This window comes from Durio zibethinus, chromosome 2, assembly GCF_047325235.1.
Source record: "Durio zibethinus cultivar Kanyao isolate XHJ-2024 chromosome 2, ASM4732523v1, whole genome shotgun sequence".
Taxonomy (NCBI): Eukaryota; Viridiplantae; Streptophyta; class Magnoliopsida; order Malvales; family Malvaceae; genus Durio; species Durio zibethinus.
The window spans coordinates 3,573,688-3,595,478 of record NC_143163.1 but is presented as its reverse complement, the minus strand read 5'-3'; the positions used below and the strand labels follow the sequence as shown (position 1 = coordinate 3,595,478).

Sequence of the window (21,791 nt, the reverse complement as noted above, 5' to 3'; positions counted from 1 at the left end):
TCTCGGCACAATGGCCTAAATTACACACCCAAATGTGTAAATCTTAACAGCAAATGTACACAGTTCTCATTCACTCCTCCAGTTAGGCTTGGAAATTTCACATTGTTCTAAACAAAAACTAACTCACCAGTCAGAACAAGAGCTTCAAGTTCAAAAACTGCTTGCAATGTCCTTGTGTCTCCCAGGTTCTCAAGCAAAATATTGTCCAGGTCATGACTGAAGTATTTATACCCAGAGAGAGAAAGAAAGAGAGATCAGTCAAGGCAGTGAGGTACATGATGTTGCAACTCTTCAACATTCCTAACGAATAAAGGATAGGGGCAAAAGACGAGAAAGAAATCAAAATGCAAGTATTGAGGAAGAAGCATACATAGCAACAACAGGCTCAACAAGCCATGGCTCAGGAACATCCAGGTTCATTGTTAGTGTTTTGGACAATGGCATATTTGCCAAAAAAGCTTTGGGTCCATTTACAGTGTAATCAGTACTGCTGAAATCATCCTGTAAGGTCCAAACACAGCTAAGAAACCATTCTTGTGGGTACAAATTGAGTGGTTTCTAAAGAGAGAGGCATACCATGGTTGGGACAACATATCTTTAATAGTTCTTCAATGGAAGATCGACAAGGGAACTCTGCCACAAATGTAAAAGCATATAATAGTTTCCTATGAAAATTTTGTAATTAAAAGTAAAACTTCAAGCAAGGAACAAAATAAAAGCTTAAGTGATTATACAGCATGCTTCAATTTTAAAAACTTCAGGCAAAAGTGCAGTGACCTCATCATAAAGACTGACAATTTCAAGGCCAATAACCCCAAATTGTATGATGTTTACTGAAATTTTGAGAATTGTGGGACCCCTAAATTCTCACCACAATGAAATTGCACAATTTGCCCTTTGGGAATATAGTCATAACTCTGCTATTTTTATTTTTTTTTTCAATTTTGTTTACCTCATGTAATGGCCCTCCCCCATCCTCTACATGGACTGAGCCCAAGGTCCTATGCAACGTGGCCTTAGCATGAGCACATATCTCTCCCCATCTCCCAATTACACTTTCTATTCACAAGCACCACATGCTAGACATAACCGATACTGCAAATATTGACTCACCAAGAGATTTAATACAATGCGATTACAATAGGCATGCTTTAGTATGTCCTCACGCATCTCTTTCCAGAACAACTTATCTATTCACAAAAACCACAGCAAAGATAACCAAGATTATAAACAGTAACTCACCAAGGGATTTAATACAATGTGCATGCTTGGATGGACATATTTAGCCAGAACACGAAGAAGTGATGATAGTTGCTGACCAGATGGACTCAAAGGATCAACAACCGCATCAATATGAATACTAGAATTCTCATTATCTGTGAACATTTAAAAAAGAAAAAAGGCATGAGTTAGACATTCAGAAACAACAAATCAAAGAAGAGAGTATTATAAGCACAAAGAAATGAAACATACAAAAGTAAATCAACAGCAAACATGGTAATTAATCAATATGAAGGAATCTACAAGGATAATTGAAATTTGAACATATAAAAAGAAACTAATAAGCAAGCAAGTAAAAATATAACTTTAAGAACACAAGTTGAGGATTTCAAAGAGTAAGAGGCTCAATATTAAATCTTATTATATTTATGAAAAACCTATTCCTAACCAAATTTGATTAGCTGTCATTCATTTAGTATTTTGGTTGTTTCCTAAATAAAAGGGATTTGGTTCATTGACTAGATTCTTACATGGTAGTTTCCATTTATTGTTAAAAGATTTTTAGGTGATTTGTTATTATCTCTAGGATATCGTGAGATTTGCCAAATTTGATGTTTTAACTATATATATCCTCTTGTATTCTAAAAAATTTCTTAAGAATTCATAAATAAAATTCTCATGAATTTCTTCGTGGTATCAGAGCGTTCATCCTAAATCATAAAAACCCATATTTTTTCTTTCAATCTTTCTATCTACGCCATGGCCAGTAGCACAGGTGTGTCTGAGCCCCCTATTTTGCCTGCCTATCACTGGTTACAAACTCAATGGACAAAACTTCATCCAATGGTCTTAATCAGTGATGCTATTTGTCCGTGGAAAAGGTAAGGAAGATTATCTCATGGGAATGGCTGTTTCAACAAGGAGGATTGTGGGAAAACACTTATTTACAGCTGGTTGTAATCTTGTAATATGTATATTTATATTTGTATCTCTAGAATTAAGTATTTGTATCCCTAGAATTAAAGAAGATTTAGTTTCCTAGTTTAACCCCTAGTTAGTTGTATATAAACCTAAGATTCTTGTATAATTAAAAATAAGCAGTTTTTCAATATACATTTAGTTTCTACATGGTATTAGAGCTTTAGGCACTTCTTGGGAAGAAAAATTTTCTGCCTTCATTGCTGACTTTTTTAGGCCTTCATTGTCGAATCTTGTTTAGGCCTTCATTGCCAAACCCTTTCAAATAAAGATATCACTATCACCCAATTTGAGGAAATGTTAATTGAGAAAATCACTGGAATATTACAGATGTCTCAGAAACAAGGAGAGTTCAACAGGGAAGAGATTGAAAAGCTGAGAAATTTATTGAAAATCCTTGAAAAGTCTACTATGGTATGTTCTTTGGGTAAAGTTTCTAGTTCGGGTAAAGCTTCTGGTTCTCATTGATTAAATATCTCGGCTAAGCTTATTACGAGTTCTTGGGTCATTGACTCAGGAGCCACAGATCACATGACACATTCCCCACAAAAGTTTAGTACATATAAACAGTGTCCTAGTAATAAGAAAATTGTTGTTGCTGATGGTTCACTTACCACAGTGGCAAGATTAGGAGATGTTCAAGTTAATCCCTCGTTTGTTCTAAAAAATGTTCTTCATGTTCCTGGATTGTCTACTAATCTGATATTTATACAAAAACTTACCAGAGATATGAGTTACAAAGTAACTTTTTATTCCTCTTATTGTGAATTTCAGGACCAGAGTTCGGGGAAGATGATTGGACTTGCTAAAGAGAAGGATGGACTATACTATCTTGAGACATCAAATAACACAAGTAGTATCAAAAATAGTTTACCTTTGTCATTTCTTTATGAAAAATCTTCCAATAAAGATAAAATCTGGCTTTATCATTTTCGTCTTGGACATCCTTCTTTTGAAACCTTGAGAAACATGTTTCCTTATTTGTTTAAAGAATTAAATGTTGAAGATTTTCATTGTGATATTTACGAATTTACAAAACATAGACGTGTGTCTTTTCCGATCAGTAACAAAAGAAGTTCTACTCCCTTTTACTTGATTCATAGTGACATTTGGGGTCCCTCTACAATTTTTAATATTTCTGATGCGAGATGGTTTATTTTATTCATAGATGATTGTACTAGGATTTCTTGGGTTTTTTTACTTAAATCCAAATCATATGTGAATAGTGCATTTTTAAGCTTTCAAAACATGATCCAAAATCAATTTGGAGTAAGAATCAAGAGATTTAGGTCTGATAATGCAAGAGATTATTTCAACAAAAGTCTATCCACCTATTTCCAAAAAGAAGAGATTATCCATGAGTCATCTTGTGTTAATACTCCACAGCAGAATGGAGTGGCAGAGAAGAAAAATAGCCATTTACTAGCTACAACCCGAGCCTTTCTTTTTCAAGCAAATGTACCTAAATCTTATTGGAGGGAAGTTGTTCTCACTGTCACACACATTATAAATAGGTTACCTTCAAAAGTTTTGGGATTTAAAACTTCTATGGAACTACTCTAACAAATTTATCCCAACCTCAATACCACAAACAATCTCACACCTAGGATATTTGGTTGTACATCATTTGTTCATGTTCACAGTCATAACAGGGGAAAGTTGGACCCAAGAGCGATTAAGTGTATTTTTGTGGGATATTCCTCAACTCAAAAAGGATATAAGTGCTATCATCCTCCTACCAAAAAATTTTATGTGTCTACAGATGTCACTTTTGAAGAAAATAAACCATTTTTTACTCAACCTTATCTTCAGCGGGAGACTTCATTCATGGAAGATAAGGATAAAGACTTTTTTTTGCTTGATTTGCCCCCTTCTTCAACATTTACACCCATTAATTCTTCTGAGTCGAAACCTGTTTCTGCTGAGCCCAAGTCAAACACTGAATTTGAGTCTAAACCCATTCCAAATATGGAAGATGTGACAAAAGATAATATTGTTCTTGATTCTATGAAGGAATTACAGGTGTACTCAAGAAGAAAAGTTTCAGATCCTGAACCAGTGCCAGTCCAAAAACTTGATCCTAACTCTGAAAATGAGGTAACTACAGTTTTTGACTCTGTTTCTCAAAATGAGCATGAATCTCGTAAAACTATAACTAGTGATTATGATTTGCCTATTGCCATTAGGAAAAGAACCAGAGAATGTATCAAGCATCCACTATACCCAATATCTAATTTTGTGTCATTTGAAAAATTCTCACAATCCCACAAAAATTTTCTTATGAGCCTAAACACTATTTCTGTTCCAACTACATTATCCGAGGCATTATCCAGTGAGAAATGGAGGCAAGCCATGAAAATAGAAATAGAGGCCTTAGAGAAAAATCAGACATGGGAACTGGTAAAGTTGCCTAAAGGAAAAAATCCAGTAGGGTGTAAATAGGTTTTCATTGTAAAATACAAAGCAGATGGTACTGTTGAAAGGTATAAAGCCAGGTTAGTGACTAAGGGCTACACTCAAACCTATGGAGTAGATTACCAGGAAACTTTTGTTTCAGTTGCCAAGATGAATACAATTAGGATTTTGTTATCATTGGCTGCAAATTACAATTAACAGCTTCAACAATTTGATGTAAAGAATGCTTTTTTACATGATGATTTGGAAGAAGAAATATATATGAAGGTTCCACCGAGATTTGAAGGTCATCTAGAAGCAAACAAAGTATGCAGGCTAAAAAAGACTTTATATGGCCTTAAACAGTCTCTTAGAGCTTGGTTCGAGAGATTTGCCAAAGTGATGCTAGCAATGGGATATAAACAGAGTCAAGGAGATCACACATTGTTTATCAAGCACTCTGATTCAGGGAGAGTCACAGTTCTATTAGTGTATGTTGATGATATAATTGTAATTGGAAATGATGAAAAAGAGAGAGAATCTCTAAAACAGTGTTTGGCTAAAGAATTTGAGATAAAAGAGCTAGAGAGATTGAAATACTTCCTAGGAATTGAAGTAACTCACTCACGGCATGGAATTTTTATCTCACAACAGAAATATGTGATGGATGTTCTGAAGGAAACTGGGAAGCTTGCATGTAAACTTGCAAATACCCTTATAGATCCTAATCATAAAATTGGAGAAGCTAATGAAGATGCTGCTGTAGATAGAGAGATGTACCAAAGATTAGTTGGAAGACTCATTTATCTCTCACATACTAGACCTGATATAGCATATGCTGTGAGTGTGGTAAGTCAATTTATGCATAGTCCTAAAGAAGTGTACCTACAGGTTGTCTACCGTATATTGCACTATTTGAAGGCCAATCCTGAGAAAGGTATCTTATTCAAAAGAAATTCGGGGTTAGTTCTAGAAGCATATATAGATGCTGATTATGCAGGTTCAGTAACTGATAGAAGATCCACCTCAGGCTATTACACTTTTTTAGGTGGTAATCTTGTGACTTGGAGGAGTAAAAAATAGAATGTGGTGGCAAGATCAAGTGCTGAAGCAGAGTTCAGAGCAATGGTTCAAAGAATTTGTGAACTACTATAGTTAAAGATTATCCTAGAAGATCAAGTGGGATTGACCGATAAGACTCTACTGTGATAACAAGTCTGCAATACGTATTGCACACAATCCTGTGCAACATGACAGAATAAAACACATTGAAGTAGACTGGCATTTCATAAAGGAGAAACTAGACAGTGGATTGATTTGTACACTTTATGTATCAACCAAGGGTCAACTTGCAGATGTGTTGACTAAAGGTCTCAGCAGTGCAACATTTCAAGAAATTATTTCCAAGCTGAGAATGGAAAACACCTATTCACTAGCTTGAGGGGGAGTGTGAGAAAACATTTATTTACAGCTGGTTGTAATCTTGTAATCTGTATATTTATATTTGTATCTCTAGAATTAAGTATTTGTATCCCTAGAATTAAGAAGATTTAGTTTCTTAGTTTAACCCCTAGTTAGTTGTATATAAACCTAAGATTCTTGTATAATTAAAAATAAACAGTTTTTCAATATACATTTAGTTTCCACAAGGATGACCCAAAGTACCGAACCTAGAAGTTAGAGAATAGCATGGTAATGTCATGATTGATCACTTCTATGACCAATGAGATTGGTGAGAATTTCATATACTATAAAATTGTCAATGAGATTTTGGATGCTGCGAAAGAAACTTACGTTTGCAATATTCAAGATCAAAAGCACTCTACATGACATGCGACAAGGAGACTATTTTATCATGAAATATTTTAATTCCTTAACTGGTTATTGGCAACAATTAGATATCTTTAAAGAAATAGCATGGAAGTGCCCTGACGATAGCCAACAATATAGGAAAATAATGGAGAAAGATCGAGTTTATAAGTTTCTACTAGGTCTAAACAAGAGCTTTGAAGATGTTCGTGGGAGAATTCTTATCATTAAGCCATTACCCAACATCTGAGAAGTTTTCTCTAAGATCCGCCGAGAAGAGAGTAAAAGGAAAATGATGCTAGGACATCAAGCAATCCACAAAAGATAAAAAATTCAACCCTTGCTACATGAGGACCAAAATCCTACCAAGGTGGTGAAAATCGACAGAAGAAAGGTAACAGACTTTGGTGTGACCATTGTCAGAAGGTAGGACATACATGGGAAAATCGTTGGTAAATCCATAGGAAACCTACTAACTACAAACCACGTTCTACTCAAAATCAAAAGAGTTATGAAAATTTTGCCATCACAAAGACAACTTCAACACCACCAGAATCAAGCCCATTTAGTAAAGAATAGTTGGAACTCCTTCAAAAAATTGTTCAACAATTTCTTCAGAACACTGGGTCATTGTAAGCACAGCATTTGTTGCACAAAAGGTAACTCTCTCAATGCTCTACTTGTACAAAGTGGAAAATCAAGATCTTGGATTGTTGATTCAGGTGCATCAAACCACATGACTGGTGATGCATCAATGTTCCATGAATATAGCCCATGTTCTGAAAACCTCACAGTTCGAATAGCAAATAAGTCACTCTTCCGAGTAGCCAAGATAGATTCAATCATTATTTCAAAGGACCTAACACTTAACTCTGTTCTTCATGTCCCTAATTTAGATTGCAATCTTCTATCTATTAGTAAAATTATGAGAGATCTTAATTGTGTTACCAAATTTCTTTTTAACGTGTGAATTTCAAGGCTTGGATTCAGGGAAGAAGATTGACTATGCTAGGTGTGGGAAAAAATTTAGTTATAGCTGGTTGTAATATGTGTAGCTAATTATAATCTATATATATTTGTATCCCTAAAATTGAGAATTTATATCTCTAAAAATAAGGACAGAATATCATGATAGACAATACCTTAATTATAAGGATCAGACTTAAGAATATTTAGTTTTATAGTTTACCCTCTAGTTAGCTGTATTTAAACCTATAGTGTTTGTATAATTCAATAAACAAGCTTTTCTATTTACTCTTAGTTTTTCCACATGATATCAAAGCTTTACGCTCTTCTTAGGAAGAAAATTTTTTTTTTAGCCTTCATTGCTGAATTTTATTTCAGGCCTTCATAGCCAAATTCTGTTAAGTCTTTTATACTCTTATTTTTCCCATTTGGCCTTCATTGCCTAGACTCGTTTCAGTCTTGAGAAAGATAACCATATTAGAAATAGTAGAATCTACTACTATTACCTTATTTCAGGAAGTGACAACTGGTCAAATCACAAGAGAACTACAAAATATCCAAGCTACATACAGATTGAATGGAAAGAACTACTGGAAGTGGTCTCAGTTGGTTTAAACCTTTCTAAAAGGGAAAAGAAAATTGAGCCATCTTTTTGGTACTGATCCCAAAAGAAAAGATCCAAAATTTGAGGCTTAGGATGAAAAAGATTCCATGATTATGTCATGGCTGTAGAATTCTATAACACCAAACATTAGTGACACTTGCATGTCCACGACCAAAAACATTTGGGAATCAATTCAGCAAACCTACTCCAAGGTGAAGGATGCTGCTCAAGTCTATGAGATAAAGATCAAGACTGCAACTCTCAAACAAGGGAATAAGTCAGTCACAGAGTATGCTATTCTTCTAAAAAATCTTTGGCAAGAGATGGACCACTACCGGTGCATAAAAATGAAGTACAGTGAAGATGCAGCAACTTTGAAGAAATTTATTGCAAAAGATTGAGTCTATGATTTTCTTGCTGGATTAAATGTTGAGTTTGATTAAGTTAGAGTCCAAATTTTAGGAAAAAAGGATCTACCTTCTTTAAATGAGGTGATCTCCATGGTTAGAGCAAAAGAGAACATAAAAGGAGTGATGCTTAACAATCTGCATGTAGAAGAATCTGCTATGGTCTCTAATGGTGGGAAAAACCAAAACTTAGAACAATTACCAATCAATGAGAAAGGGAAAGGTGATTTGGTTAAAACCTCAAATCGTGACAATCTTTAATGCACCAATTGCAAGAAGCCAAGGCATACCAAAGATCATTGTTGGAAACTAAATGGAAAACCTTCCACTTCAAGCAAAGAATGGGGTTATAAAGGAGGACGGCTAAGAAATCAAAGACAAGCTCACATGACTGCAATGGAGTTAAACCAGGAGAAGTCTCAGGAACAAGGAGAGTTAGACAAAAAAAAGATTGAGAAATTGATAAGCTTATTGGGAACTTTTGAAAAGACTATTGGAATATGTTCCTTGGCATACTCATATAAGGTCTCTAGTGTAGGTAAAGCCTTTAATTCTTATAGATTAAATGTCTCGAATAAGTCTATTAAGAGTTCTTAAGGTATTGACTCAGGAGCCACAGACCACATGACACATTCTTTATAAAAATTTAGTACATATATACCTTATGTCCTGGTAAGAAGAAAATTGTTATTACAAATAGTTCACTTACTATAGTGGCAGGATTAGGAGATGTTCAAATTAATCTCTCTCATTTGTTCTTAAAAAATTTCTTCATGTTCTTAGATTGTCTATAAATCTGATATCTATACAAAAACTTACTAGAGATATGAACTGCAATGTTACTTTTTATCCCTCCTATTGTGAATTTCAAGATGAAGGTTTAGGGAAGAGGATTGGACTTGCTAAGGAGAACTATACTATCTTGAGACATCCAACAATGCAACTAATATAAAAAATAGTTTACCTTTGTCATTTCTTTCTGAAAAATCTTTCAATAAAGACAAAATTTGACTTTATCAATTTCGTCTTGAACATCCTTATTTTGGAACTTTGAGAAACATGTTTCCTTCTTTGTTCAAAGGATTAAATGTCAAAACTTTTCATTGTGATGTTTGTGAACTTGCAAAGCATAGACATGTGTCTTTTCCAGTTAGTAATAAAAGAAGTTTTACTTCTTTTTACTTGATTCATAGTGACATTTGAGGTCCCTCTACAATTCCTAATATTTTTAGTGCAAGACGGTTTATTTCATTCATAGATGATTATACCAGGGTCTCTTGAGTTTTTTTACTTAAATTCAAATCAGATGTAAATAGTGTGTTTTTAAGCTTTCAAAATATGATCTAATATCAATATGAAATGAGAATCAAGAGATTTATGTCTGATAATGTAAAAGACTATTTCAACCAGAGTCTATTTACCTATTTCAAAAAAAAAGAGATTATCCATTAATCATCTTGTGTTAATACTCCACAGTAGAATGGAGTCGTAGAGAGGAAAAACAACCATTTACTAGCCACAACTCGAGCCTTTCTTTTTCAAGAAAATGTACTTAAATCCTACTGGGAGGAAGCTGTTCTCACTGTCACACACATTATAAATAAGTTGTTCTCAAGGGCTTTAGGATTTAAAACTCCTATGAAATTGCTCTCACAATTTTATCTCAACTTTAATATTATAAACAACCCCATACCTAGGATATTTGGTTGTACAACATTTGTTTATGTTCACAATCATAATATGGTAAAGTTGGATCCAAGAGCTATTAAGTGTATCTTTATGGGGTATTCATCGACTTAAAAAGGGTATAAGTGTTATCATCTTGCTACCAAAAAATTTTATGTGTCTGTAGATATAACTTTTAAAAAAAGTAAACCAGTTTTTACTCAACTTTATCTTTAGGGGGAGACATCACTTACGAAAGATAAGGATAAATACTTCTTTTTGCTTGACTTGTCCTCCTCCTCCAAAATAGTTTCACCTATTAATTCTTTTGAGTCCAAACCCATTTCTTTTGAATCTTAGTCAAACACTGATTCTAAGTTTAAACCCATTCCAAACACAGAAGCTGTGACTAAAGATAATACTATTCTTAATTCTATGAAAGAATTACAGGTGTACTCAAGAATGAAAGTTCTAGCTCCTGAACCAGTGCAAGTCCAAAAACTTGATCCTAACTCTGAAAATTAGGTAATTATAGTCTTTGACTCTATTTTTCAAAATGAGCATGAATCTCCTAAAACTAGTGATTATGATCTGTCTATTGCAATTAGGAAAAGAACTAAATAATGTATTAAACATCTACTATACCCAATCTTTAATTTTGTGTCATTTAAAAAATTCTCACCATCCCACAAAAATTTTCTTGTGAACCTAAACAATAGTTCTATTCCAACTACATTATCTGAGGCATTATCCAATGAGAAATGAAGGTAGGCCATGAAAATAGAAACGGAAGCCTTAGAGAAAAATAAGACATGGGAATTGGTAAAGTTGCCTACAAGAAAAAATCCAGTTGAGTGTAAATGGGTTTTCACTATAAAATACATACTGTTGAAAGGTATAAGGCCAGGTTGGTGGCTAAAGGCTACACTCAAACTTATGGAGTAGATTATCAGGAAACTTTTGCTCTAGTTGCCAAGATGAATACAGTTAGGATTTTGCTATTCTTGGCTGCAAATTACCAATGGCAGCTTCAACAATTTGATGTAAAAAATGCCTTTTTACATGGTGATTTGGAAGAAGAAATATATATGAAAGTTCCACCAAGATTTGGACGTCATCTAGAAGCAAACAAAGTATGTAAGCTAAAAAAGGCTTTATATAGCCTTAAACAGTCTCTTATAGCTTGGTTCGGGAGATTTGCCAAAGTGATGCTAGTAATGGATATAAGCAAAGTCAAGGGGATCACACACTATTTATCAATCACTTGGATTTAGGGAAAGTCACAGTTTTGTTAGTATATGTTGATATAATTATAACCGAAGATGATAAAAAAGAAAGAAAATGTCTAAAACAATGTTTGGCCAGAGAATTTGAGATAAAAGAGCTAAAGAGATAGAAGTACTTCCTAGAAATTGAAGTAGCTCACTCATAGCATAGTATTTTTATCTTACAACAGAAATATGTGATGGATCTTTTGAAGGAAAGTGAGAAGCTCGCATGTAAACCTACAAGTACCCTTATAGATCCTAATCATAAATTTGAAAAAGCTAATGAAGATGTTACTGTAGATAGGGAGATGTACTAGAGATTAATTGAAAGACTTATTTATCTCTCACATACTAGACCTGACTTAGCATATGCTGTAAGTATGAGAAGTCAATTTATACATAATCCGAAAGAGGTGCACCTACAAGCTGTATATCGTGTACTACACTATTTGAAGGCTAATCTTGGGAAAGTATCTTGTTTAAAAGAAATTCGAGGCTAATACTGAGGCATATAAAGATGCTGATTATGTAGGTTAGGTAACTGATAAAAGATCTATCTCAAGCTACTACACTTTTCTAAGTGGTAATCTTGTAACTTAGAGGAGTAAAAAATAGAATGTGGTGGCAAGATCAAGTGTTGAAGCAGAGTTTAGAGCAATGGCTCAAGGAATTTGTAAACTACTATAGTTAAAGATTATCCTATAAGACTTGAAAATCAAATGGGATGGATCAATGAGACGTTACTATGATAACAAGTCTGCAATAAGCATTGCACACAATCCTGTGCAACATGACAGAACAAAACACATTGAAGTAGACCGACACTTCATAAAGAAGAAACTAGACAATGGGTTGATTTGCACACCATATGTATCAATCAAGGGTCAACTTGCAGATGTGTTGACTAAAGGTCTCACCAGTGCAACATTTCAAAAAATTATTTTCAAGCTAGGAATGAAAAACACCTATTCACCAGCCTGAGGGAGAGTGTGAGAAAACATTTATTTACAGCTGGTTGTAATCTGTGTAGCTAATTGTAATCTGTATATATTTGTATCCCTAAAATTAAGAATTTGTTTCCTTAGAATTAAGGACAAAATATCAGGATCGACAATCTCTTAATTATAAAGATCAGATTTAAAAATATTTAGTTTTCTAGTTTACCCTTTAGTTAGCTATAGTTAAACCTATGGTATTTGTATAATTTAATAGACAAGCTTTTCTATATACTCTCAGTTTTTCCACACAAGGATGTGTGCTGAACTCTATCTCCTTAGAGATGAAGAGTCTAAGAGACAATCATAAAAGAGTGCTTGTTCGGTTTCAACTTCTAGTAAGAGTACAAAAAATACAATCATGTTATAACATTATTGTTTAGGACATCTAAATTTCTTGTACCTTAAAAAATTGTTCTTTGATTTATTCAATAAAGGTTCCAAGTCTTATCAATGTGAAATTTATCAATTTTTCAAACACACCTAATTTATATCCAAGTCAACCATACAAATCAACTCGTCTTTTTTCTATTATAGACACCCACTTTCTAAATCTGTTTTCTCGGTGGGCTTTGGATAAAGTTAATAAAATAAAAAATAATAAGTAAACATAGAGTTTTAGTCCTAATAAAGCTCTAAGATTGGGAGTTGAATTTGGAAACTAGATGAAGGGATCTCGTTGTAAAACCAAGATAAGCATATTAGGGGATAGGGGGTTTCGATTTTCAAACCCTCGTTCAATCTTGTGCCCAACCCTGTATAAATCCCGGATGATCACAAAGACAGACAAAGAGAAAGAGAGGGAGAAAACACGAGAGTAAACAGAATAAAAAATTTTCGAAGAAGCTATAGTTGTCAGTAGAAGGTTTCTGGGGAATTCACTGTTTCAATTGGCGAAGTAGGTTTTTTTTTTTTTTTTGGAGATTTTTTGAGTTTTCTGAAAATTTTTTGGAGATCTCCAGAATTTGGTGAAATTTCAAGTTTTTCGACAACTTTTGGACGAAAACCCCAGTTTTCGGCAATAAAACCCGAAAACCAACAAGAATTCCACTAGTTTGACGTAGAGAAAACGGAAAAGAAGAGAAAGAAATAGGAAGAGCATCTAAGGACAGAAGAAATTTCTGCCTTTTATACCACCTAAAAATGACTTTTTTGGCTGAAAACAGAACAGAATCCGCTTGTTTTCTTTCGTTCGACTCGACCCATGCCGCTGATCCAAAAGCCTGACCCTGTCATCTGAGCCGTCGAGCCAAGCTACACACCAAGCTATTTCAGTCGCGCTTGTCCCTGGAGTCGCATTCCATTCAAGCCCAGTCAAGTCATGTCAAAGTTTTTTTAATCCTATTTATCTATTTATTTACTTATTATTTATTTTATTTTATTTTTTTACTTATTTATTTATTGATTAAATTGAAATCATTTTATTTATTTAATTAAACATTCTTTAGGTTTTCAATAAATTTTTTAAAATAAAAATTAAAAAAAAATACTTTAAAAAAAATTGAAAGTATCAATTTTTCTTGAAGATCAAATTTTAAAAAAAAAAATATTTTAAAGAAAAGTTGAAAGTATCAATTTTTTTTCAAGATCAAATTTCAAAAAAAAAAAAAAACTTTAAGGAAAAGTTGAAAGTGTTAATTTTCTCTAAAAATAAAAATTTCAAACAAAAAAAAAATACATTAAGAAAAAATTGAAAGTATCAATTTTATTTGAAGATCAAATTTCAAAAATATACTTTAAGGAAAAATTAAAAATATTAATTTTTCTTGAAGGTCAAATTTTAAAAATATACTTTAAAGAAAAATTGAAAATATATTTGGAGCCAATATCAAAAACATTTACAGCAGCTCAAACATCGGAAGTGTCACCAAGTAGTTACCTTCATCTGAGATAAAGAAGACACTACGCTAGGAAAATTTTGGTTGATTTCCTGCATTGATTGCAAAGGATCAGAGGCTTGTACTATTCTCTGTGCAGTTTGATGCCCTAAATCTGTTCAAGGTTGGAAATTTTTACAATTTGAAGATTAGAAATGTTATAACAAGATGGGAACAAAAAAAAAAAAAACAAAAACCTTAAATAAGAAAGTACCTTTCAGTTCCCAAACATCAAGTGTATCTGATATTGTTGATGACAATAGATAATCCCTAAAAGCCATTATCTCAGAAGTAAGCTCAGGTTTGCGGTCCTGCAAATGGCAATAAAAGAAAACATTAACTTCAGAATGGTATGGTGCAGGTTTTATGGTTAGAAATCATTATGACCAGAGTTGACTCCAGTCCCAAGAGAAAGACTTTGTGATTTAAGTTTATTCATTTAGATATAGGTCCATGTAACTAATGTTATCAGAAACAGTTGTAATTTGTATTGGAAGAAAATAGGATAACAAACCAGAATTTTTGAAAATATAAACCCTCTAACTTCTTGGCTAAGATCTTCAGTCCGAGGATCTTCTAGGGTTACACCTGCAACTCAAACCTCAAGCCCCAAGCCTTAGATACCTCAAAAATCAAAGTAATAAACGATGTGATTATGAAGCAAACAAGAATGCATACTGACACAAAAAACTGGTGAACGCAGCAAATCTTTTCAAGATATTTGCATTTGTAATTAAACAACATAGGCTTCCCATGATTCTATTGTGCTAAGATTGAGAACTATAAAGAAGAATAAGGTGTATTCATACAATGCAAAACCTCAAAAAATAAAAAAAAAATTCAAAGACTAATCAAGGTTGATAGTATCCAAAAGCCACAGAACAACCTAGTTACAACGGTTACAAGACAAGAGTGTCCATATTAGAGAGCACAATATCATTAAAGAAGAGCCATAAATAGGCCAAAAAGATCAACCACCAGACAACTGGTATATCTACCAAGGAAATATAACAATGGAATTCAAGTGCAAAGATTGATGTGGGCAACCGATCAAAAGCAATAGACACAAAATACCCATAGAAGCATTAGAAAAAAATAGAAACTAAATATATTGAAAAATAAAACTATTAACAACAAAGTCATATTAAGGTCATGCATGAGTGGTGGCTTTTGAATTTGCAACAGCTCCATCTAGAGTGATAACCTTTCTTTATGGTATTGTCATCCATGGCGTTATATTCCATATTCTTCAAAGCAAGCTCTACACCATAGCCACCCAAGTTTAAGGAATCCCTTGCACCAACAGCTCCACACAGGCCAACTTCTGCTTCACAGCCAGAAGGTAATACTGGTCTGACAACATACTTAACTTTTCCCTGGACATAAGATGAGGTATGTCGGAGCATTTATAACAGCAATTGCACCAAAGAGTTAGATATCATAATTCTTATAGAAGAGATGAAGGGAAGTCGAGTAAGCGGCAAAAACTGTATGCAGAGGGTATCCAGTCTGACCCCTAACATTTGGTAATTCAAATAAGCATATATATGAATAAATCAGGAGATCATATGCAGTATCAGATAATATTGAGTCACAGACCAGTGAGGAAGGTTCCCACTAAGAGTCAATGGATCTGACATAGGTGCGAAGAATGATCATGATTTATATATCTTCTTTTTCAAATAAGTTATTACTTCAAACAAGATGTCTAGAAAGTTGTGATCACAATAGGTGTTTTACCTCAAATGATGTTTGCAGTTAATATGTGATTAATACAGTGCCTAAAGCAATATGTGACTAAAAGGAAAGATCAATGTAAAAAAAAACAAATATGTTATCTGGCTTATAAGTAAAAGAAAATATAAAGTAAAGAATGAGAAGGTAATAAACTGTAAAATCACCATAACAGACCTCTTTGGCAGCTTGAACTAGGGTAACATGGAACTGCCTAAAACAATCTGTTCCAAGAGCACCATACAGAATAGCGATTGGGTTCATAATATTTGAATCAAAATGGATGTGATCAAAATCATATAATTCAGGCTGCTGAAAGGAATCACCACTGCTGGCAACCAACAAATAAAAGTACCAACAATTCAACCATAAGTTTCAGACTTAAAAAAATATAGTAAAAAAATAATAAAGAACAACATTACAGATCATTAGGTCTCTGAAGCCATGACTGCAGCTCTGTAACATCAAAGAACAATGCCCCACCAGTGTCCACCCAACAACATTTTCCACCAGGGTTTTTAGGATTGACATCAACAAGCAAGGGATCCAACTTTTTAGTTTCTATGGCTTCACTAGCATCTATACCATTCACATTGCTTGTGTAACTATCATTAGACAGTGGAAATGAAGAAAGAGACTCCTCTGCTAATTGCCGAAAAAGCACCAATCTTGGGGATGCTGATCTTAGAGTTAAGGAGAATTCAAATAACGATGCCAATGATTCACTTAAAAGAGAGCTGCTATGTTTCAAAACTTTTCTAAGGCAGTCTTTAGCAGAATGAGAGTCACCATCAGTTTTTACAACATGTAGCCAGTCATCAATGAATTCCCAGAAAAGATTTTTTGACTCTTTAGAAAGCAATTCGCTGTAACAATTAAAAATATGATAGAAAATGTGGAAAGAATTCAGATAGGTTCAGGAAACAAACACTATATAGCTTGAAAGAAACTAATAATACTCTGTTCCGATGAGGAATAACTTAAAAACAGATAAATACTAAAACAGATGCCAAAGAATACGAATAAACAAATGAATTCCACAACTTGAGAATCATAAACACCAATTAATATAATAATAATAAGAGGAAAAAAATGCATTGAGAAGAAGAAGAAAGGGAACAGACCCAGCTTCCAAAAGCAATGGAGTTCCTGACCACTTTTCCCGAACAGCAATTTGAACGTTCTTTGGCCTTCGATTTTGAGCTCCAACAAAAGTTAACCCACAAAACAAAAAACAAGCAAGAACGATCAAAGTGCAAAAGCGTGATCGAACATGAGTCTCCATTTGAATAAATCGAACGGGATTTTCAAATTGATTTCTATTGAATTTCGGGTTCAAATAGATCGACAGCTAATAATGGATCGGAGACGTGATAACACGACCACTATGAGAAGACCTCGAAAGAGCGGTAAATATATATTACGTGCCACTTTTTTTTTTTTGTTGTATATATACATTTTTTACAAAGTCGCTAAATCAAAGAAAATATATAATTATTTTTAAATAATTAAAATAAAAAATAAAAAATAATTATATAATGATGAAAATAATTTTTTATAAATTAATAATCATAAAAATATTTTTATTCAAATTTATCAACTCATAAACAAATAAAAAATCCATAATTAAAAAAAAATATTTATGATTGTTTTATTAAGAATCAAAATGCTAATAATTTCTAAGTAAAATATATAAATTTGAACTAAGCTCCTGTATAAATGACCGCGTAATTTCATGATTTTTTAAACTTTTTTTTAATTAAATTAGATATTTGCCGGATTTTTTGTAGTTATCCGTTGGTATTTTTGACCTTACGTTCACCGTTGCCATTTTAATGAAAATATTAATTATAAGTTGTTTTATAAGAGAAAGAAAGAAGATACGTTGGCAATGCTGAAACATGAGAGCACCAATTAGCCGCGGATTTTTTTTTTTTTAATTAGATATTCCAATCTCCAATTTTTTTCCGTCGATTGCCAGATTTTTGGATTTTGAATGTTTGTAAATTACCTATAACAGTTAATTAGTTAAGAATGAGTAATTTTTTTTATTTTACTTTCTATTTTGTATTAAAAACTTTAGTTAAGAATACATTTGCCTATAACATCCTACGAATTTTTTTCACTTTGAGTTTGATCCAATTTTATATATTAAATATTTTAAAATTAATCTGATTTAATATTAAAATATTATTTTTATATATAAATTTGATTTGATTTGTATATATATAAAATCGTAATTGATTCGATTTAATTTGAAATTAATAAGTTATTATTTATTAATAAAAATATTATTTTTAAATATAAATATAAAATTAAATAAATATATAAATATTTATAAATATAAAATTAAATATATAATAAAAAGTATTTTTTATGTATATATATATTAGATAAGAATATGATAAATTTACTTAAAACTCGAATCTAATTTAAAAAAAAAAAAAAAAAAAAAACTTTATCCAACCTCAAAGCGGATTTAAAAAATAATAAAACAATAACCAGCCTTTTAAGTCCGGGTGAGATCAAAACTCAGACGGATTCGCATTAAATTGCGAACGTTATTTTGGAGCAGTTCTCATCGTTTATAACACTAGTTTTCTACAGCAACTCCAACATATCTAAATTTGTCGAGTCAAATTGGACTTTCATAAACTGAAATAAACCCAAATTCACTATATAATATGACAGAAACCAGTACAAGGCTACAAGCTGGAGGTAGTATACAAGGACTATACAATCCTATGCGCATGACAAAAAGACTGGAACGTTTGAAATCTTTGCGCATTGAGAACCTGCTAACCTGCAGAGTATATAGCCGTCAAGCTTCTGCATCACCACAATGATAAATGGCTTTTCAAGTCCAAATTATCATTAAAAAAGGGGTTAAAAATCAAAACGAGCAGGATGTGCCCGGTTTTGGAGAAAGAAGAGAAATACTGTATATTTACATTTCAATGCACCCAAGTGAAGTAAGACACCAGCTGCAGCTTGATATTTCATGATCATGCAGAAACTTGAATGTGATTCTTTGTTTTACCCAAAAGGGAAAAAAGAACTGAAAAACTTCAGTCGGTAAGAGCAAATTTCCGGATTCTCCGGCCATTCCAATCTTCTTGGCAATGCTTGCTTTGTGGAAGCTGATGAGTGATGACTAGATACACTAATCTAATACACAGATCTTCATATCTTCATGTATATCAATGAGTCTTTAAATCCATCCCAACTTTTCTTACACAGCATTAGTAGCATTGCAATTCTATGACTATAAGGAAGAATCCTAGTCAAACGAGTCTTCTTCTACTCCACATTCATTTACTCAACTACAAATAGTGATGAAAACTACAAACATTCCAGATTACCTGAGCATGTCTCCTGTATGCAGTTGTGGCCTACTTAATGCTGGTGAGATGCTGAAAGCATTGCCATCACCATAACAGGAATGGTGCCCAAGAGGCATTGGTCGATCTGGAATTGGGGGAACTTCAATATCACCTTCTAACATTTTCAGTGCATCCAAAATGGTAGGCCTTAAAGCTACCATTACATGAGCACACAATATCCCAACCTGCACAAATCTCTCCATTATAGCCTTTGGATTTGAATTCACAGAATCCCCATTATTAATCAAGAAACGATCCAAAGCCTCCTCTATCTTTCCTGCCTTCATCAGTGACCAAGCCCAATCTGTTATCAAAAATGCACGTGGTAAGCCTGATGAAGACAAATCAAGAGCTTTTCTCCCACACATTATCTCCAAAACAACCACGCCAAAACTATAAACATCACTCTTCTCAGTCAGCTGCCCATAAAGAGCATATTCAGGAGCCAAGTACCCATGAGTTCCAGCCACTCTAGTAGTGAGGTGAGACTGACCTTCTCTGCTTTGCTTAGCCAACCCAAAATCTGCCACCCTTGCTCTCATGTCAGCGTCAAGCAATATATTCGTACCCTTAATATCTCTATGATATATAGCAGGCTTCACTCCATAGTGCAAATAAGCTAACCCCTTTGCCACATCCAAAATTATGTTCTTCCTCTGAGGCCAACTCAATTGTTTACTTCCCATTTGTGATGGGAACAAATGGCCATCAAGATTTCCATTTGGCATATAATCGTAGACAAGATATCTTTCACTCCCCTTCTCATCACCATCGATCATACAGCACCCTCTAAGAGGCACAAGATTCCTATGCTTCAAGTTGCTAATAATCTCAACCTCATTGCAAAACTCTTCATCTCCCTGAAACTCTGATTCTAAAATCCTCTTAACAGCGACCACTGTCCCATCTGGTAAAACCCCTCTGTAAACAAAACCAAAACCCCCTCTCCCTATAAAATTTTTCTGTGAAAAATTATCAGTCGCCTTCTCAAGATCATGAAGTTTGAACCAAATTGAACACGTATTGGGCCTCAAATTTGGCCTAGACCCTAGCTCCTTTAAATCATCAAAATTAGAATCAGAGCCACCAACATTTTTCTTTGTAAATCTTTTTTCATACAAAAAGTACAAACCCAGTAAACTAAACGTAACAAAAACTGCAACCCCAGCTCCAGTGAAGCCAAAAACAAGGACTGAATGTCCTTTACTGGCTGAACTAGATTGTTCATTCAAAGTTAATGCAAAAGCACATGCCATAACCCCATTACTTTCAGGTCCAAGCTCATTAACAATTCCAACAGCATAAAGAACAGTAAAATAAAAACAATCAGTACTGTGAGTTTGATTACCAGCAATAGAGACCAACTTATCATCAACTACGTTAGCAGCACGAAGACAAGTATCACAAGTAGTAAGATCGCTGAGATCAGACCGGCAGCCCTGGTCAAGTGCAGTGGACTCCCCTAGCTTGGCAACCCAATCTTGGGTTGTTTCTATGTTGGCACAAAGGTCAGGTGTAATCACAAACTGGACAGGATCAAAACAAAGAGAAACAAGATTACTAGGAAGAGAAAGAGAGTTGAGCTTTGACTGGTAATCTTGGAGGCAAGAAATAGAAGTGGGTAAATTTGGTAGCTGAAAGAGAGAGGTTTCTTTAAGATGTTGAGCAAGTCCAATACCAAAGACTGATAATAGAGACACGCAACAGTTCTGTTTTGCATTTTCAGCTTTTGAGGTTGAGTTGGGGTGGAAGTTGCGACAAAGAGATGAGTTCCATGGGATTCTTGTTACATAGTTGAGGTCCATTGGACATTTTGCAGATGTGTTGGTGGCAGCGGCAGGTGAGGCAGCTAAGGCAAAGGAGAGGGCAGATAAGAAAACTAGACAGGCAAGCTCTAAACTAATCTTCATTTTCTGTCTATAAATGAATCTTTTTTTGTTCTAGATCGATATACTTTCTTGCCTAGGTTTTGGTTTTTAAGGTAGAGAAAGATATGGATGATAACAAGTTTTGGTCAAACCCCCCGTATTTCACTCTTCTTTGGCTGCTTCTGAGTTTTATTTCTACTTATCATCCATGGGGCTTGTCACGCACACCAACAGAGGGAGAGTGCTGTGATTGGAACGTTGATTACACGCCATTCAATGCATGGTGATGAACCAGGGTTTGTTGCTGACAGCTGCAAATGTCACTTCCACATTTGCATAGTGGGGTTTGTTATTACCAGGAGTATCTATAATAGCAGCAACTTTCGCCCCAGCTCCATCACTGTAGGGATGTGCAAATTTGTCTAGGATTTAACAACCACGAATTTGTTTCCTTTCAAATTGTTGCAATGAATGTCATTTTCCAAGCTCAATCCTTTAATCAAATTACTCGTTATTTTCCTTCATGCACTCATCAAACCATACAGTATTGGTTTGATTTTTTTTTTTTCAATTTTTTAATTTTAATTATAAAAAATGTTTTTATACTTTAATTAATAATAAA

At 33.8% G+C, this 21,791-nt stretch overlaps 1 protein-coding gene and 1 pseudogene across 4 annotated transcripts; both read right to left on the bottom strand.

The window, feature by feature from the left end:
• Positions 1–575: 575 nt before the first annotated feature.
• Positions 576–17,348, bottom strand: LOC111308878 (UDP-glucose:glycoprotein glucosyltransferase-like). Of its 3 annotated transcripts, none has more exons than XM_089746341.1 (10): positions 17,043–17,348; positions 16,341–16,784; positions 16,096–16,246; positions 15,389–15,560; positions 14,699–14,772; positions 14,399–14,495; positions 14,187–14,299; positions 13,442–13,594; positions 1,243–1,376; positions 576–633 (listed from the first exon to the last, which is right to left on the bottom strand). In XM_089746341.1, exons 1-8 carry the CDS (start codon positions 17,201–17,203, stop codon positions 13,574–13,576), a joined length of 1,233 nt encoding a protein of 410 aa, XP_089602467.1. In that variant the 5' UTR covers positions 17,204–17,348; the 3' UTR covers positions 576–633; positions 1,243–1,376; positions 13,442–13,573. The 3 variants fall into 3 exon arrangements, with proteins under 3 accessions (XP_089602467.1, XP_089602475.1, XP_089602463.1); XM_089746349.1 differs by having other exon boundaries at positions 13,445–13,594; XM_089746337.1 differs by lacking the exon at positions 13,442–13,594.
• A 1,083-nt stretch (positions 17,349–18,431) lies between these two features.
• LOC111308877 (putative receptor-like protein kinase At1g11050 pseudogene) lies at positions 18,432–21,483 on the bottom strand (annotated as a pseudogene). The gene is made up of 2 exons (XR_016329139.1): positions 18,870–21,483; positions 18,432–18,721 (listed from the first exon to the last, which is right to left on the bottom strand). The product of XR_016329139.1 is annotated as a putative receptor-like protein kinase At1g11050 pseudogene (transcript).
• Between the last annotated feature and the right edge of the window lie 308 nt (positions 21,484–21,791).

Excerpts from the sequence above, each read along its gene's own strand:
- LOC111308878 (XM_089746337.1), bottom strand. The coding sequence starts at position 17,203 with ATGGAGACTCATGTTCGATCACGCTTTTGCACTTTGATCGTTCTTGCT. Across the intron at positions 16,785-17,042 it reads CCATTGCTTTTGGAAGCTGG|CGAATTGCTTTCTAAAGAGT; the intron begins GTCTGTTCCCTT and ends TAATTGTTACAG. Across the intron at positions 14,773-15,388 it reads TGACAATACCATAAAGAAAG|GTGTAACCCTAGAAGATCCT; the intron begins GTTATCACTCTA and ends TTTGAGTTGCAG.